This window comes from Oryzias latipes, chromosome 2 (assembly GCF_053564925.1).
Source record: "Oryzias latipes strain Hd-rR chromosome 2, Olatipes_Hd-rR_3.1".
Taxonomy (NCBI): Eukaryota; Metazoa; Chordata; class Actinopteri; order Beloniformes; family Adrianichthyidae; genus Oryzias; species Oryzias latipes.
Window position 1 is genome coordinate 51,189,420 of NC_136238.1, and position 18,306 is coordinate 51,207,725.

Consider the following 18,306-nt stretch of genomic DNA (forward strand, 5'->3'; position numbering starts at 1 on the left):
AAGTGTGACGCTTCCAGGGCGCCAGAGCCCCCGTCAGATGGTCTTCACTGGATCAGGAGTCTGGACGTCTAACACGTACAGAACGGCCGCTTACACTTCTGAAACGGCCCACCTACATCCTGGTAACATTCATTCAGCCGCCATTTTTTGAGTCACGGACGCCGCCATCTTGTGACCGTGAATATGTCTCCGATGTCTCTGAGTCATCGTTACTATGGCAACCACCCATAAATGGAATGAGCGAGCTGTTTACTTTTCTATAGAAGTCTGCTGGATTTTGAAGGCACTTCCTGTTTGGGATGCCATGTGGGAGGGGCCACTACGCTTGCCTGGTCCTTCCTGAGGAAGCAGGAAGTGGACGTCAGCTGCTTTCCTGTTTCCTGGTTCCGGTCTCACCTCCACCCTCAGTGATGCTCTTGTCTTCCGGAGCGTTTCCTCGTTCCCGTGAAGGATTCCCTCTGAGAGCGAGCGGCGCCGCCAGGCCTTGACCCGGCTTTGTTCGGCGACGAACGCCCCCCCGGTTTCGTCATCATCACTAAAGAGGAAGCAAAGCGCCGCCTGCACCCCGCTCTCTTATCTGCCAGTTGTGATGCTGATATACAAGAATGTCTTCACACGGTAACCATGGCAACCACACTTTCCCTTCAGCGCGGCTCCTGCCTTTCAAGTGCAGCAGATTCTGTTATTAGCGGGTAATTGATGATCACTACAACTAATTCTGAATTATTAAGGGAATATTCCAGGAGTCTGCATCCACCACCAGATTAACGTAGAGACACACAGCATAGAGACACACAGCATAGAGACACACAGCATAGAGACACACAGCATAGAGACACACAGTATAGAGACACACAGCATAGAGACACACAGGGTAGAACCACACAGCATAGAGACACAAAACATAGAGACACACAGTGTAGAGACACACAACATAGAAGCACACAGGGTAGAAAACACACAGCATTGAAGCACACAGCATAGAGACACACAGTATAGAAACACACAACATAGAGACACACAGTATAGAGACACACAGCATAGAAACACACAGGGTAGAAAACACACAGCATTGAAGCACACAGCATAGAGACACACAGTATAGAAACACACAACATAGAGACACACAGTATAGAGACACACAGCATAGAAACACACAGCATATTACTGGCAGCATAGAAGCACACAGCATAGAGACACACAACATAGAACCACCAACGTAGAAACATACGTGGATTTTCCTGAGCGCATACTTCACGTTTTTGTCTCTCCATGAAAACATGAAAGGACTCTAGGAATTAGGCGCCGTATCTGATGACGGGTTTGAGCACCAACCAAACAAGGATCAATGACAGAAGCTCCAGTGTGACTCTATGGGACGTTAGATTATCAATGAGCCTCTGGTTTATCGTGAACAGATAGGTGGTAGAACCAGCAGGTAGAGGGAAAATGTTCCTGTTTTCTGCGTAGAGAACACCTCTGCTTTCCACTGAGTGGGACGGTCCAGTATTTCAGCCTTTCCATAATAAACTGGACCCAATCGTCTGGACCAAATCGGCCCTTTTTGGGTCCCTGTTGGTTTCAGGTCCATAGAAAATGACACAGACTGGTTAGGGAGGAGCTACTGCTGAAACCTGCTGATTGGCTAAAGGTCTCTGCCACTAAATAAAGGCTCCAAGCTGCAGGTCTCTCTTCTTTGAAACGTTAAATGTTCTTATCTATGAGGAACCAAACGCTGGATGACCTCCAGTGATGCTGCGGCCCCCCCCCATGGAAACACTGAACCGGACCGGACTGTTACAGAGTCTTCAACTGCTCTGTGAAAAATCCACACACTGTTCCACACGGATGGTTCCATACGCCTTAATGCCACATGCATGGTTCTGCAGGCCTTCAATGAGACGATAAACAGTAACGTAAATGTTGTCTGTGTTTGGAGTTCTGTCATTAAATCAGACAGAAAGGCTGAGTTTTAATGTCAGACACACAATCAGGTCTTTTTCTTGGTTTCTGGAGCAGTGACTGCTGGGATCTCCACAGCAGAACTGAACCGCTGCAGCGTCACATGCAGACCATAATTTCAGCATCCACTATTTCTATCCGCAGACGCTCTGAGTCAGGCGGTAGCTCCAGGCCAGCTCCTCAGCCCTCTGATTGCTTCTTCCAGAATGTCATGGCTTTGATTTGTGGAACCGTCATCGGACTGATCCTGTTTTCACAGCATCACAGAGGAAATGAGAGGCTGAGAGTCTCAGTCCTGCCACAGGGGGCAGCGTTCTGCTCACATCATGGGAGCTTCAGGTCCTCCGTGCTCAGGGACCGTCTGAACAGAACCTCGGTCCAGTCACATCAGCTGATGATCCAGGTCAACATGAAGGCTCACAGCCAGAGACGTTTTCTGACAGCATAGATGGACCGTGGAACCAAAGACTACATGTGGACCTGCTGCTGCGTTCACACCAAACGCCATTCACCAGTCAAACCGGGCATTTTCCGGTTCTGGGTTACAGCACGGATGCATGTGGGCTCTCTGCAGCTATACAACTATCTTCAAATGACTTAAAAAGTTGATTAACTCCCTAAAAAAGAGAGCTGACCATGGTCCCTAAGAAAAACCAGGACTATGAAGACCTTAGAAAGACTCTTGATGATTTCCAAGCTACGTTGTATCCCTTCATGGAACAACGGCTAAGCTAGCTCATCTGATGGAGCTAATGGAAGAGTTCCGAGCTCAAAACGAACAACAAGAAAACCAGGGTGGCTGTGGTGCAGCGGTAGGGCAGTCGACCCATGATCGCTAGATTACAGGTTTGATTCCTGCATTGCACGCCCATGAGTCAAAGTGTCCTTGGGAAGACACTGAACCACAAGTAAGCGTTTTATTGTTTGACAGAAAGAAGAATTCTATAGAGTCATCGATTCTCCTCCAAGTGTCCCTGATTCCTGCAGATAATTGAGCAACCAAAGAGACGGATGAGACCAGACTAGAACAGTAGGTCAACTCCATGGTCAGAGATCAGGCTGGAATTACCCACAATGCACTGAAACACCTCTGAAGCTCCTGGCAGAATGACCCCTGAACAGAACAGATACTTTTGGTTTTGGACATAAACCAGGAAGGAAAAGATTGGACAAAGTAAAGACTGTCCCCTCTGCACGGCATGGAGGAGGGCGGTCATGGTCTGGGCTGTGTGGGTTTTTCTTCTGGACTTTAATAGGTAAAGCATTTATTTATTACCGTGAGTCTTGAAGGACATGGGTCGTGTGCATGTGTTGGTGACAGCATCCTGCCTAGTTTTGATTGGTGGATTCCTCTAGAACGTTCACTCGCCACCACAGTCTGACCCCACCGCTCAGGTGTCTGTCCAGGTGTGTTCACTCCATGGTTCTGCTGAGACTCAAAGAATGGACTTCATTGGTTCATCTGTCTTCAATCAGGGACCATGGGGGAGTGTCTTTCTGTCAAAATAGCAGCTGTTGTCAGAAAAATGTAACCGTTCTGAACAGAAACATCATGGTTCAGGGTTTGGCTTTCAAAAGAATAACCTTTATTTAAAACGTTTGGAAACAACATTAGAACACTAGTGATAAATTGTTGTTTCATAAAAAAAACACTATTATTCACGTTTATATTGAAAATAAAGACCAACTTAAACTTTAACTATTGTTCCTCAAAGCTGATCCTTTTGTAGTTTCTCCGGGTAAAACAGCAGCTGTGAAATAAAACTTCATTTCCCACATTTGCGGTGGGTCAGACTACATCTTTTCCTGAACAAACTGAATTGGACTTTAAACTATAAACTGAGGTTCGGCCTGAGTCGGACCGGATCCTTCAAGTGTTGTAAGCTGCGCCGCGCGCGCAAAGGTCAGTTTACGCGTGGTTTATTGCGCCACCACTTAGCTTTTGTGCGCATGCGCGTCCCGGGGCCGAGTCTTTCCGGAACCGGACGGTTACTCCCGAGCGAACATGTCGGCGTCGGGCTGCAGCTACAAGCGCGTGAGCCGGGTCATCTTCGACATGGACGGACTACTGCTCGGTACCGACCCAAACCCGCCGTTGACGTGTCCGTGTCCCCGCGTTTGTAGTAGTCCGGGTCACAGCCGGAACTCATTTATGGTTCCTATTCGGGAAGAGTTTCGGCGCCGGACTCCGGCGAACCGGGTCCAGTTTCTGCACAGTTTGGACACTAAATCACGGTGAAAACCGAATCAAACTCCGTCTGTTGAAGTTCGAGTCCGAATCCTGCTGACGTTTGATCCTGGATCTGTTCTCATGAGAGAATGTCTGCAGAATCACGGAGAAAATCATTTAAGTCCATGTTTTCAGAGTTAAACACAGGAGTTCTTTAAAATAAGGAGACATCCGAACCGTCCAGCTGGTTCTGAAGCGGAAGGATCTACAGGTTCGGTCCGGTCCGTCAGGATGAGCAGAAACCGGAAGTAGGCTTCTGCCTGGGACCGGATGGAGCTCAGAGAAGACTTCATCTTATGCCTTAGAGCAGCTCAGTCTGTGTCTCTGATCGGGTCGTGGTTTTTCTCAAGTTTAGGTTATGGAGACTCCAAATGTCAGACTATCACAGTGCATTTGGTTCTTTCCAGTCCGAGTCTGACAGAACCAGACCTGCAGACGGTCCATCTGTGACCTGCAGAACCTCAGAACCTGTGTCCCCTTTCAGACACGGAGCGCCTGTACACCCAGTCCTTCCAGCAGATCTGCCAGCGCTTTGGGAAGCAGTACACCTGGGCCGTCAAGTCCTCCGTGATGGGGAAGAAGGCGCTGGACGCCGCGCAGGTCATCCGGGACGCGCTGGAGCTCCCCATGAGCGCCGAGGAGCTGCTGTCCCAGAGCAGGAGCATCCAGGAGCAGATCTTCCCCTCCGCCCAGCTCCTGCCAGGTGGGCCCGCCTCCTGCACCAGCGCCGACCCTCCTCCATGGCGCAGAAGAGCCTGTCAGGCTAAAACACCCCAGTTACATTCATGACTGAGGTACAGCAGAGGCGCGGGTCGTCTTATTTTGAAAGGGGTAACCATAGCAACGTGCCCCTGTGGATGGAGCAGCAGGTTCTGGATAATCAGAACATCCGGCTCCAGCGTCCCTGAGTCAAACAGCGCCGTCCGACCCTGCACTTGAACCGGGCTCACAGTCGTTGCCATGGTTACCGCTTTGAACTGCTCGGCTGCCGGGAACTTCCAGAACCGATGTTCTGAGCGTTCCTGGAGTTTGTCTCAGTCAGACCGCTGCCTCACATCAGGTTCTGGGTCAGAATCCGGCTAAACCCGGATTCTGACCCAGCTCTACACGTCTTTATCTGAGACCTGAGCACCGTCTAACAGGAAGTGTGTGCGCCTCCAGATCCCCCAGAGTTCAAAAACACAAACTTTATTCACACCTGTCCGCTGACATGACGGACAGTCATGTGATCCGTGCAGAGCGCTTCACCGCGGTGACAGTTTCCTCTCAGCTTCAAACATCCGCCCCTCCACTGCCCAGCCCTTCACAATAAAAGCCCCTTCTGCGGTGACAGGTCATGTGACCTGTGGCGTCTGCTCTGTGCGGCAGGTGTGGAGAGGCTGGTGAGGCACCTGAAGAGGCACGGCGTCCCCATCGCCGTGGCGACCAGCTCCGCCGGGGCCACGTTCGAGCTGAAGACCGGCCGGCACAAAGACTTCTTCGCCCTCTTCCACCACGTCGTCCTAGGCGACGACCCCGAGGTGGAGAGCGGGAAACCTCAGCCCGACTCCTTCCTGGTGTGTGCCCGCAGGTTCGAGCCCCCCGCTGCTCCAGAGACGGTAGGAAGCACGGAATGTCACATCACGTCAGTCCCTGATCACTATAATGAGATCCTGACGGCGACAGAACCCATCAGAGGTTCTCCAGTGGGTTCTGGTCCCGCCCCCTTTAGGTCTTCACTGTTTTTGTGTCAGGTGAGGTCACCTGTCAGTCATGTTGGAGACCTGAATGGGTCAGAGTGACGGTTCTGTCATCGTTACCGGGTTCAGTTTTTTAACCAGTTTCCATTCCGGTGCAGCCAGTGACTCAGCCCCTCCCACAGACCGCTGAGTCCTACCCCGTCTATAGAACAAACTCACCTGCACTCTAAAGCCCGTTTGTGCCGGCCTCGGTTCCTGTTGCAGATGTTCCATGACATAAAGCACACAGGTGTGTGTGTGTGTGTGTGCAGGTACAGGTCATGGACCCGCCCTTTGGTCACATGACCTTCTGGGGTAGTTTTAGGGCTCATCTGACACCAGCCATGTAGCGCCGCTCTTGTCGCCATCATGGAATCAAACCCCAGGTGTTCCGTCGGTGGATGTCAAAGGGACACCCGGTGGTCACCTGCTGAACTCACCTGGTTTTCTGGTTTCAAACCTAGAAGGAGGGCGGAGAAAGGGCTGCTTTACTCTGAAATGTGTGAGGGGTGAACCCTGTGGTCACAGAGTTTTTCTGGACGGTTTAATGGTTGAATCAAATCCAAACTTCTCTGAGGGGGGGCAGTACGAGCCGTCTGAACTGCATGGATCAGTTTTCCTCAACCTGAAGGTAGACCAGGCTTCTGGGTACCATTGTGTTGTAGCCATTGGTACAAACGGACCGGGCTCTACTGCTGCATGTCCTGAAGCTCCAGTCTCCGTCCAGAACCCAGCAGCTCTAATGGACAGGAAGTGTGCAGAGGGGGGAAGCCAAAGTGGCTTCATCATCCCCCCCCCACAGATCCAGCCTCTGACATCAGCAGGGGGCCCCAGAGATAAAAGGCTGTGCTTCAGCGTGCGCTCGCTAACAGCCTATGAGGACAGAAAAGGCCTCATCATTTAGCGTTTTTCCTTCCATCCGTTTGGAAAGATCACCTCTGGTCAGTGGGTACCTGTGGACCGGACCTGAGAGGCTCAGGTGTGTTGGGATCCGGGGTTTTGTCCCTGGACAGGACTCTGGACAGCAGACCGCTAGCATGAATGTTGGGATTCCAGCACTGGCATATAAATAAGGTCAACTGTTTGACAAAGTAAGGAAGAACTGTGCAGCGCCCCCTGCAGGGGAAAAGGGCTACAGTTGTCCCAGTGGCTCCTGATGGTTGAGCTAACGTTGCAGACCTTTGATCACTAGCATTAGCCTTTAGCTTGGTTAAACGTTGCAGACCTTTGATCACTAGCATTAGCCTTTAGCTTGGTTTAACATTGCAGACCTTTGATCACTAGCATTAGCCTTTAGCGTAGTTTAACGTTGCAGACCTTTGATCACTAGCATTAGCCTTTAGCTTGGTTTAACATTGCAGACCTTTGATCACTAGCATTAGCCTTTAGCTTGGTTTAACATTGCAGACCTTTGATCACTAGCATTAGCCTTTAGCTTGGTTTAACATTGCAGACCTTTGATCACTAGGATTAGCCTTTAGCTTGGTTTAACATTGCAGACCTTTGATCACTAGCATTAGCCTTTAGCTTGGTTTAACGTTGCACACCTTTGATCACTAGCATTAGCCTTTAGCTTGGGTTAACATTGCAGACCTTTGATCACTAGCATTAGCCTTTAGCTTGGTTTAACGTTGCAGACCTTTGATCACTAGCATTAGCCTTTACCTTGGTTTAACATTGCAGACCTTTGATCACTAGCATTAGCCTTTAGCTTGGTTTAACATTGCAGACCTTTGATCACTAGCATTAGCCTTTAGCTTTGTTTAACGTTGCAGACCTTTGATCACTAGCATTAGCCTTTAGCTTGGGTTAACATTGCAGACCTTTGATCACTAGCATTAGCCTTTAGCTTGGTTTAACGTTGCAGACCTTTGATCACTAGCATTAGCCTTTAGCTTGGTTTAACATTGCAGACCTTTGATCACTAGCATTAGCCTTTAGTTTGGTTTTATGTTGCAGACCTTTGATCACTAGCATTAGCCTTTAGCTTGGTTTAACGTTGCAGACCTTTGATCACTAGCATTAGCCTTTAGCTTGGTTTAACATTGCAGACCTTTGATCATTAGCATTAGCCTTTAGCTTGGGTTAACGTTGCAGACCTTTGATCACTAGCATTAGCCATTAGCTTGGTTTAACGTTGCAGACCTTTGATCACTAGCATTAGCCTTTAACTTGGTTTAACATTGCAGACCTTTGATCACTAGCATTAGCCTTTAGCTTGGTTTAACATTGCAGACCTTTGATCACTAGCATTAGCCTTTAGCTTGGTTTAATGTTGCAGACCTTTGATCACTAGCATTAGCCTTTAGCTTAGTTTAACGTTGCAGACCTTTGATCACTAGAAATAGCCTTTAGCTTTGTTTAATGTTGCAGACCTTTGATCACTAGCATTAGCCTTTAGCTTGGGTTAACGTTGCAGACCTTTGATCACTAGCATTAGCCTTTAGCTATGGTTAACGTTGCAGACCTTTTATCAGTAGCATTAGCCTTTAGCTAGGTTTAACGTTGCAGACCTTTGATCACTAGCATTAGCCTTTAGCTATGGTTAACGTTGCAGACCTTTGATCACTAGCATTAGCCTTTAGCTATCGTTAACGTTGCAGACCTTTTATCAGTAGCATTAGCCTTTAGCTAGGTTTAACGTTGCAGACCTTTGATCACTAGCATTAGCCTTTAGCTTTGTTTAACGTTGCACACCTTTGATCACTAGCATTAGCCTTTAGCTTGGTTTAATGTTGCAGACCTTTGATCACTAGCATTAGCCTTTAGCTTTGTTTAACGTTGCAGACCTTTGATCACTAGCATTAGCCTTTAGCTTGGTTTAATGTTGCAGACCTTTGATCACTAGCATTAGCCTTTAGCTTGGTTTAACATTGCAGACCTTTGATCACTAGCATTAGCCTTTAGCTATGGTTAACGTTGCAGACCTTTGATCACTAGCATTAGCCTTTAGCTATGGTTAACGTTGCAGACCTTTGATCACTAGCATTAGCCTTTAGCTATGGTTAACGTTGCAGACCTTTTATCAGTAGCATTAGCCTTTAGCTAGGTTTAACGTTGCAGACCTTTGATCACTAGCATTAGCCTTTAGCTTTGTTTAACGTTGCAGACCTTTGATCACTAGCATTAGCCTTTAGTTTGGTTTAATGTTGCAGACCTTTGATCACTAGCATTAGCCTTTAGCTTGGTTTAACGTTGCAGACCTTTGATCACTAGCATTAGCCTTTAGCTTGGTCTATGTTCGCACAGTCAAGTGTTGTGTCAGTGGAAGTGAAGCTCCAGGGTCGGCGCTGCATCCATCATGGTTCCTGAACATGAGCGTTGAGCTGACGGACGCCAACACCTTCAGATAAAAACAACCATTTGGTTCAGAGGAGGGTGTCCCTTAGAGAGGACATTATCTCTCCATCCCACTATTCAAAAGGCTCCACAGCTGTGCCTGAAAGCAGACATTCGTCTTCATTTGAGCCGTGCTCTTGCTCTGGGATCTGCTTAAGTGTTGCAGAGCAGCAGGCGGCAGCGTGGAAGAGAAATGTGCTGCAGCGTCTGCTGCTGTGAGGACGGACGACTGTGACGGACGCGTCTCAGTCCAGTGAAGACGTGGGCCGTGAAGGTCAGCTGCTCGCTGGCATCACTGGATGAGAGCGTGAAGCTCTGCAGCAGCCATCCTAACCATGACTCAGCTAAATGGAAACACAAACTGTGGATTGGAAAAAGGTTCCCTTTGGACAGGGATGAGATGACCTTGAACTGTCATTGAAACGTCTGTTTGCGTTGAAGCTTCCACAGCACGGGCAGAGCGGATGGAGACGCAGTCGTCTGTTTGACATTTATGGCCTAATTTAAGCGGATCATCTGTACCGGCTGACAAATGTCCTCCTGCCACCTCCTCCCACTTCACAGCCTCCTCCCCCCTAACAGGTCTCTCTGTGGCACCTAATCTTAGAGGAGCCGGCCTCGCCCGTCCGGCATTTGTCTCCCTGAGAAATGAACCGGTGGCTCTGAGGACCAATCGACACACCGCTTCCTGGAATAATGAGTGATGACGTGTCCGGCTGTGATTAAATGAGGAGGACGGGGTGCGGAAAACCCTCATCCATCACTGACTGAATGGAGTTAAATGGGGGGATCTTTTGTTGGGGGGACTCTCCTATCCATTAGGGGGACCATGAACCAGCAGTAGGAGGACTGGATACCCAACAATGACAGTCAGTTGTCGTGTCCTCCCATGCAGATTCAGACTATGGTCACATACCCCAAACCGCCACAGGGCGGCGACCTAAATGCACGGTTTCCAGCAAGATGGTCTGGTGGCCGCCAGACAGAACGCTGTGCTTTCTGGGAGGTATGTTGTCTAAACATTTAGTAAACTTTGATAAGCTTCTTTCCTCCCTCAATCTGAGTAGCGGATGACCGGTGGTGCAGAATGGCCACCAATCTGGTGGCGCCCAGCTGTCGGCTGATTTCATAAAGATGTCATCCCCGCCCGACATTCATGACCACATGATTGTTTTAAATGAGGCGGTGGCAGCTAGTGTAGAGGACTGCCAATGCCTCCACATATGGTGGTGGTAGTTTGTGACCGTAGCAGATCACGCCGCCTGAAGACGATCTAAAGACCATGCATCAGTGAAGGTCTGTAGTGACCGAGTCCTTGTCTGTGGAACACCTCAGTTATTGAATTCTAGACGTTTCTGGTGCTGCTTCCAGAATAAGCACCGTTCCTGTTTTCTACCTAAACGTGTAGGAGTCCCCAAACATCCATTGTTGGGTCGGTCTTTGCCGCACTGTGGCCGCCACTCGTCTCTGTGATGTCTATTCCTGCAGGATCGTGGTCATAATGCAGAGAAACATCGCCTCACCGTAGCGATAAACCAGTGTCTCTAAGCAAATGACCTGATGCATTGTGGGAAAACATGCCATCCGGCGAGGGCCTGACGCGGCGGCGTCTGAGGGACGGTTCTGTCAGAGCGGCAGGGAAAGCAGACATTTTTCACAGCTCTCTCTCTATCTCTCCTCTGCTGATGGAGGGAGATTCTTTCAAAGCGTCTCGCTGCCTGAAGACAGGAATGAAACATGAAGACGAAGCCGTTCACGCCGATAAAGAGCAGAGGGGGATCCAGCTCTTTGTTTCTCCTCACAGAGAAACGTCACCTGGGGTGCTTTCTGTAATCCAGATCTCCAAATCAGCCATGACTAAGACATGAACGCCGCTGTTTGAACATTAAAGGAGCTCATTATGACTTTGTCAAAGCAGCGGTGAACACGGCGCCGGATGAGGATGTGGGATCGGTGGACTGTCAGAGCTCCAGGTGCTGCGGCACCTTCCTCCTGTTCCACCGCTGAAACCCCTTCAGGGTTTGTGTACTCGCCGTGTTTCACGCCGTGTTGAGGACAACGTCCCACAGCAGTCCGTCCTCGTGTGTTGACCAAATGTTGCTCCACCTTAACCGATGCGCCGTGACACAAATAGAAAGACTGAAATAGATTCTGTTCATTTCAATAGAATCTAGGCTTGTCTGCATTTATAGTCTGCTGGATTTCTAAGAAGTTGATCTGTATCAAAGCTATGAAAGAACTGAAGCCAACGGAACCACAAAGATGCAGTTTGGTCCTTTGAGTCTTGATAGCAGGTTTAGAAACTTTCTAAGGGTTTAGGAAGGCGCCACTTCCTTTAGCGCTTAGTTCTGTGTCACTATCAGGGAAAGCAGATGTATATCACATACTGGTAGAGAATCCTTCAGGTCACTGCCAACATGTAGTCGTTTGGTTTGGGTTCAGTCTTCCAGTCTTTGGATTCTGGTCTGGTCGTCCCAGGTGTGGGACAAAAGGAGCTTCCCAAAAATGACTTCAATCAAACTTGGAGTGATTTAAAAGAACACAACTGAGCAACACCACCTTAACAGTTCCTGGCCTGGTACTTCATGCGTCGGTATTTCAAAGTTAGCACACGGTAGAGCACGCCTAAAAGCCTTAACCTCTGTGCGACTTGTAAACCGGAGCGCCTTTACAAATGAGTTCATTCTGGTTGTGCCCACAGATGTGTTGTAAACAGGTGAATACGCTAACGCGGCTAACGTGTAGCGAGGTCAGATTGTGTTTTTGCTAATGTGTTCCTAACAAGGTTGAGTGTTAGCTTAGTCACAGTAACGTTGGCTTTTAGTGGTGTCGGTCGTGCCACAAACAAGGTCTGGATCTACAGGTGAATATGCTATGTGGCTAGCGTGTAGCGTGTTCTACTGTTACTGTGAACGCGATAAATGAAGTCTGACTGACTGAAGTCTTAACTCGGCGCCTTCATACGTTCAAAAACAGACCTTTCATTGATGGTGCGCCTTATGATCCGGTGCGCCCCGTAGTGCTGAAAATACGGTAATGTTTTTCCAAACACAAAACATTTTGTCAATCGTTAGCTGATGCTGCAGCCAGTGACTCAGCCCCTCCCACAGACACAGCCTTTGGAGTGATGCTAACAAATAAATGGAGAAAGCTAGCTCTGATTTGTTATAGTGGAGCTCCATGATGACATCAGGGAACAGCCTCCATGTGACGTTGGGCTTTAGTCTCCACGTGGAGCGCTGCATCAGTGGGTGTCCGGTACGGAACACTTCACTGGAACAGGAGACTCTGTCTGAGACAAACAAGACCAAATCTGAGGCAAAGATTCAGTGGAGATGAAAGTAAAACTCAGCAAAATCCACTAAAGTAACAGAGCCATAAAAGCTCTTAACCCACTAGAGTAAAAGGCTTCTACCATCAGAAATTCCAAGTAGGACATTCTGCTTTCTGCAGAGCGTCCTAACTCCTTCATTTGTAGCCCGGCTCCAGAGACCAGCAGCCAATGAAAGAAAGATAAAGAAGAGGTTGAGGCATGAGGTGGAGAGAGAGCAGCAGAATTCCCTTTCGGCCGAGGGAGCTTTGGATGTGCAGATAATGATGCTGCAACGCGGCAGCAACTGTGATTCTGGAGCAGCCGGCTGCTGCGCTCTCATTGGCTGTCATCCATCTGACACCAGCGGGGTTTGGCAGGCTGTGGTGTAATAAAGAGGCAGCGCAGTGACGGAGAACTGCTCACTTATTTACCTCTCCCGGTCACGTTCTCTGTCATTAGTCTGCTCTGGCGTAAACCTTAAAGAGCCGCCGGGAAGCTCCTCCCCTTTAGCTGGAGGTGTAATCAGCTCAGACGTCATGTGAGGAAGAGAACCGGGCTTCAGGGTCTCCCTCAGATCCTGACTGATGACCCAGTCCAAGGGCCAGTTTGCAAACAACTGTTGTTTTAAATTACTGTTAGATTAAACTGTTAGATTACGAGATTTTTAAGACCTAAATTTATGCGAAATTTTTTAATTTTACATTTACGAGAAAAAGTCACAGTTGTTAGATTATGAGATTTTTAAGACCTAAATGTATGCGAGAAAAAGTCATAGCTGTTAAAAGTTGAAATTTTAGGTCGTAAAGTTATGGTGAAAAAATTCTCAAATTTGCTAATTTAAATCTTGTAAATTCAAGTAAAAAAAAAATACTGTAAATATAATTTTTTTTAATCTCAAATTTACAAGGAAAAATGTATAACTGTTGAACTTTAGCAGTTATGTTTATCGGAGCCTAGCTTGAACATGAAAGATGTGGATCGTTTAGTGAAGCTTTATTTTTGGATAGAAGGAAGAATAACCTTGCTGCTCTGAATGCTCACTTCCACTTTACTCTGATAGATTTATGGTCTTTTTCTAGTAAAGTAAGGACTTTGTCATGTCATTTGATCTTCTTGGGTGGCCCTTAAACTCCGTGGTACTGACTAAAGCAGAGGAAGGCGTTTGGTTTGGCTCCGATGGGGCGTTTGATGAAGCCTCTGGGCTGCAGGCGGGCTTCATGAGCTCTTTGCTTTGTGTTCAAAGTCAGCTTAGTGCTGACTTATCTCCTTATGAAATAGTCTTCTGCAAATGCAGCCGCTGTTGGAAATGCACCATGGGAGCTGAGAAAGGAAAGCTTTTAACCAGAAGACCAGAGACGGCTTAGCGGCAAACCCACTGTTTACAGGAAAGCAGCACAAACCCCAACCATCAAGCTCCCACTTCCTGTTCATGCCGTTCCCTCCATCGCTGCCCTCTCACTCATGGTCACCACAGACCGATGGATGGTCGCTGCAGTCCTCAGACGGATACCCTGTGGAGCCCGTTGACGGGAAAACCATCTATCGGTTAGCTGTCCGATTCAAAGCAGACTTCTCGGGGACGAGCTAAAAGCGCCAGACGATAAAAGCTGCACTAAAACATTAGATTCATTCTAAAACAGGCCGTCTGTTCCAGAGTCAGGCTCCGGCCTTTGGTCCCAGTATCTACCCCACTGACAGACGTCGTCCTGTCAGTCATTACAGCAGTGGGAGGAGCCTTCTGACATCACACCCAACGCATTTTCTGCATGGAATTAGCTTCTCCAAAAACGTTTTCATAAACTAGACGTTCCAGACGCGTGTGGGAGGAGCTTCTTGAGCTATGGTCAAATCTCGCCATCAGAGGATTGACCTGACCTTCCATCTTGTCCTTCTGGTTCTATGCTATCGAGCCTCCGGCTCCTGGAGCCTAAACTATGGACTCAAAACCCCTTTTTGTTAATAAGTGATGCTCGTTTGGTTTATTCAGCTCCCTCAACAGTTCCACTTTCTTCTTTTTTGACTAAAAGACGGCAGATCAGCCTTTAAAGGTGGCTCTGCGCTCTCATGTACACAAACACACCTTCTTCATTTCAGTGTAGAACCGTGGTTCCACTCACCACAGACGTCTATGGACTGGAATCTGGACCTCCTTGGTTTGTTCTCCCAGTTCTTCCCTGGGGGGGGCTTTTCCTGGTAGTCTTGTCTGAGTGGACTGTAGCTCAGGCGTCACCAGAGAAATCCTCATGAAGCAAAGCGGAGGCCTCGGCGTCTGCCGGCACACCTTAGTTCAGAGGAACCGCTGCTTTCTGTGGTGAACCACCTCAGTGGGTCGTTCCTTCAATATGTGAGGGAAGAGGAACCATCAGACAGCATCTCTGGAGACTCCGTCCTTTGAGAAGCGACAAACAAACAGGAGCTGACTGCATCAGTCATGGCGGAAGAACGTCAGTAGACAAACAAACCAGAGGTCAGAGCCATGTGAGGAAACCGCAGAAGTGGTTCCTGAGCCATTCCGCCTGCGGTAAACGTCTGGATGGAACCGTGATTAGAAACACACAACCGCCAATAGTTCTGATGGCGTCTGTGAAGTGGTTTGCAGGTCAGTAAGGTCACTCAGCACAGATTGGATATCTGGCTTCACGTCCACCTTTGACCTGCTGGACATCAGCGCCTCTAACAGGAGCTGCTATTCTGAGCATGCTCAGAGTGTGCTGCCCTCTGTTACAACCCTGAGAGGGGAAGACACTCCACCATCATGCTGTATTCAGGTGCTGCTTAGTTTCTGTAGCAACCGTCCAGCCTTGAACCAAAGCAGCAACGCACAATGAACGCTCTTATTTTGAAAAGGAAGGAAGTCATCAGGGAGAAAGGCTGTGAGGAAGTCTGAGGGCCAGATCTTTACCTTTGTTTTCCATCACGGTTCCTCCACAGACAGACACAGCGTCTGACCGCAATCCTAAACAAAGGATTCAAACCACCATTCATAAATGCCTGTTTTCATCCATGAGAAACAGACCTTCTGTTACCTTGGAAACCCTGATGGAGTTTCTTTTATGCAGGATGTCAGCCGAACACTGTGGTTAGGGGAGGTCATGGGGGTCCAGTGGGAACCGGCCTCACGTCTGCGCTCTGTCTCCTCTCCGTCTAGTGTTTGGTGTTTGAGGACGCTCCCAACGGAGTGAAGGCCGCCCTGGCTGCTGGGATGCAGGTGGTGATGGTTCCCGACCAGAACCTGGACCCCAGCCTGACCCTGGAGGCCACACTGCGGCTGGGGAGCATGGAGGACTTTGAGCCGCAGCTCTTTGGCCTGCCGGCCTTCGACTGACGTGCAGACCAAAGCTGGAAACCGTCAGTCAGGGAAGAAGACCAGATCGTCGCCTCCACAGCCGTACCTCTAAAGACCGTCTGAGTGCTGCTGGAGGACCTGGAACCTGCACTGTGGAAGGTTTGATGAGTGGAAATGATCTCAGTGCTGGACTGTAAACACCAGCATGTCCACATTGCAACATCTGAATAAACATCTAAATGTCTAAATGTCTGAATGTACCAACACTTCCTAATATGTCCAAACACATCCCTACACATCCCAACACGCCCTAACACAACCCTACACATCCCAACACGCCCTAACACAACCCTACACATCCCATGACGCACTAACACAACCCTACACATCCCAACACTTCCTAACACAACCCTACACATCCCATGACACACTAACACAACCCTACACGTCCCAACACTTCCTAACACAACCCTACACATCCCAACACGCCCTAACACAACCCTACACATCCCAACACGCCCTAACACGCCCTAACACAACCCTACACAACCCTACACATCCCAACACAACCCTACACATCCCAACACGCCCTAACACAACCCTACACAACCCTACACATCCCAACACGCCCTAGCACAACCCTACACATCCCAACACGCCCCAACACGCCCTAACACAACCCTACACATCCCAACACGCCCTAACACGCCCTAACACAACCCTACACAACCCTACACATCCCAACACAACCCTACACATCCCAACACGCCCTAACACAACCCTACACAACCCTACACATCCCAACACGCCCTAGCACAACCCTACACATCCCAACACGCCCTAACACAACCTTACACATCCCAACACGCCCTAACACAATCCTACACAACCTTACACATCCCAACACGCCCTAACACAATCCTACACAACCTTACACATCCCAACACGCCCTAACACGCCCTAACACAACCCTACACAACCCTACACATCCCAACACAACCCTACACATCCCAACACGCCCTAACACAACCCTACACAACCCTACACATCCCAACACGCCCTAACACAATCCTACACATCCCAACACTTCCTAACACAACCTTACACATCCCAACACGCCCTAACACAATCCTACACAACCTTACACATCCCAACACGCCCTAACACAATCCTACACATCCCAACACTTCCTAAAACAACCCTACACATCCCAACATGCCCTAACATAACCCTACACATCCCGACACGCCCTAACACAACCCTACACATCCCAACACGCCCTAACACAACCCTACACATCCCAACACGCCCTAACACAACCCTACACATCCCAACACGCCCTAAGACAACCCTACACATCCCTACGCATCCCAACACAACCCTACACATCCCAACACGCCCTAACACAACCCTACACAACCCTACACATCCCAACACGCCCTAGCACAACCCTACACATCCCAACACGCCCTAACACAATCCTACACATCCCAACACTTCCTAACACAACCCTACACATCCCAACACGCCCTAACACAATCCCACACATCCCAACACTTCCTAACACAACCCTACACATCCCAACACTTCCTAACACAATCCTACACATCCCAACACGCCCTAACACAATCCCACACATCCCAACACTTCCTAACACAACCCTACACATCCCAACACGCCCTAACACAATCCTACACATCCCAACACTTCCTTACACAATCCTTCACATCCCAAAACTTTCTAACACAACCCTACACATCCCAACACTTTCTAACACAACCCTACACATCCCAACACGCCCTAACACAACCCTACACATCCCAACACGCCCTAACACAATCCTACACAACCTTACACATCCCAACACGCCCTAACACAATCCTACACATCCCAACACTTCCTAAAACAACCCTACACATCCCAACACGCCCTAACATAACCCTACACATCCCGACACGCCCTAACACAACCCTACACATCCCAACACGCCCTAACACAACCCTACACATCCCAACACGCCCTAACACAACCCTACACATCCCAACACGCCCTAACACAACCCTACACATCCCTACGCATCCCAACACAACCCTACACATCCCAACACGCCCTAGCACAACCCTACACATCCCAACACGCCCTAACACAATCCTACACATCCCAACACTTCCTTACACAACCCTACACATCCCAACACGCCCTAACACGCCCTAACACAATCCCACACATCCCAACAATTCCTAACAGAACCCTACACATCCCAACACGCCCTAACACAACTCTACACATCCCAACACTTCCTAACACAATCCTACACATCCCAACACGCCCTAACACAATCCCACACATCCCAACACTTCCTAACACAACCCTACACATCCCAACACGCCCTAACACAATCCTACACATCCCAACACTTCCTAACACAATCCTTCACATCCCAAAACTTTCTAACACA

General features: G+C 48.9%; 1 protein-coding gene across 2 annotated transcripts; it reads left to right on the plus strand.

The window, feature by feature from the left end:
* The first annotated feature begins 590 nt into the window (after positions 1-590).
* pudp (pseudouridine 5'-phosphatase) lies at positions 591-16,096 on the plus strand. 2 transcript variants are annotated; one of them, XM_078942328.1, is made up of 4 exons: positions 591-618; positions 4,677-4,895; positions 5,561-5,790; positions 15,711-16,096. In XM_078942328.1, exons 1-4 carry the CDS (start codon positions 606-608, stop codon positions 15,885-15,887), a joined length of 639 nt encoding a protein of 212 aa, XP_078798454.1. In that variant the 5' UTR covers positions 591-605; the 3' UTR covers positions 15,888-16,096. The 2 variants fall into 2 exon arrangements, with proteins under 2 accessions (XP_078798454.1, XP_078798453.1); XM_078942327.1 differs by lacking the exon at positions 591-618 and adding an exon at positions 3,878-4,037.
* Positions 16,097-18,306: the final 2,210 nt, after the last annotated feature.

What these genes read in the sequence shown, in the direction of transcription:
- pudp (XM_078942327.1), top strand. Translation starts at nt 3,968, where the DNA reads ATGTCGGCGTCGGGCTGCAGCTACAAGCGCGTGAGCCGGGTCATCTTC. An exon ending in CATGGACGGACTACTGCTCG is followed by an intron (nt 4,038 to 4,676) that starts GTACCGACCCAA and finishes GTCCCCTTTCAG; the next exon opens with ACACGGAGCGCCTGTACACC. An exon ending in CTCCGCCCAGCTCCTGCCAG is followed by an intron (nt 4,896 to 5,560) that starts GTGGGCCCGCCT and finishes TCTGTGCGGCAG; the next exon opens with GTGTGGAGAGGCTGGTGAGG.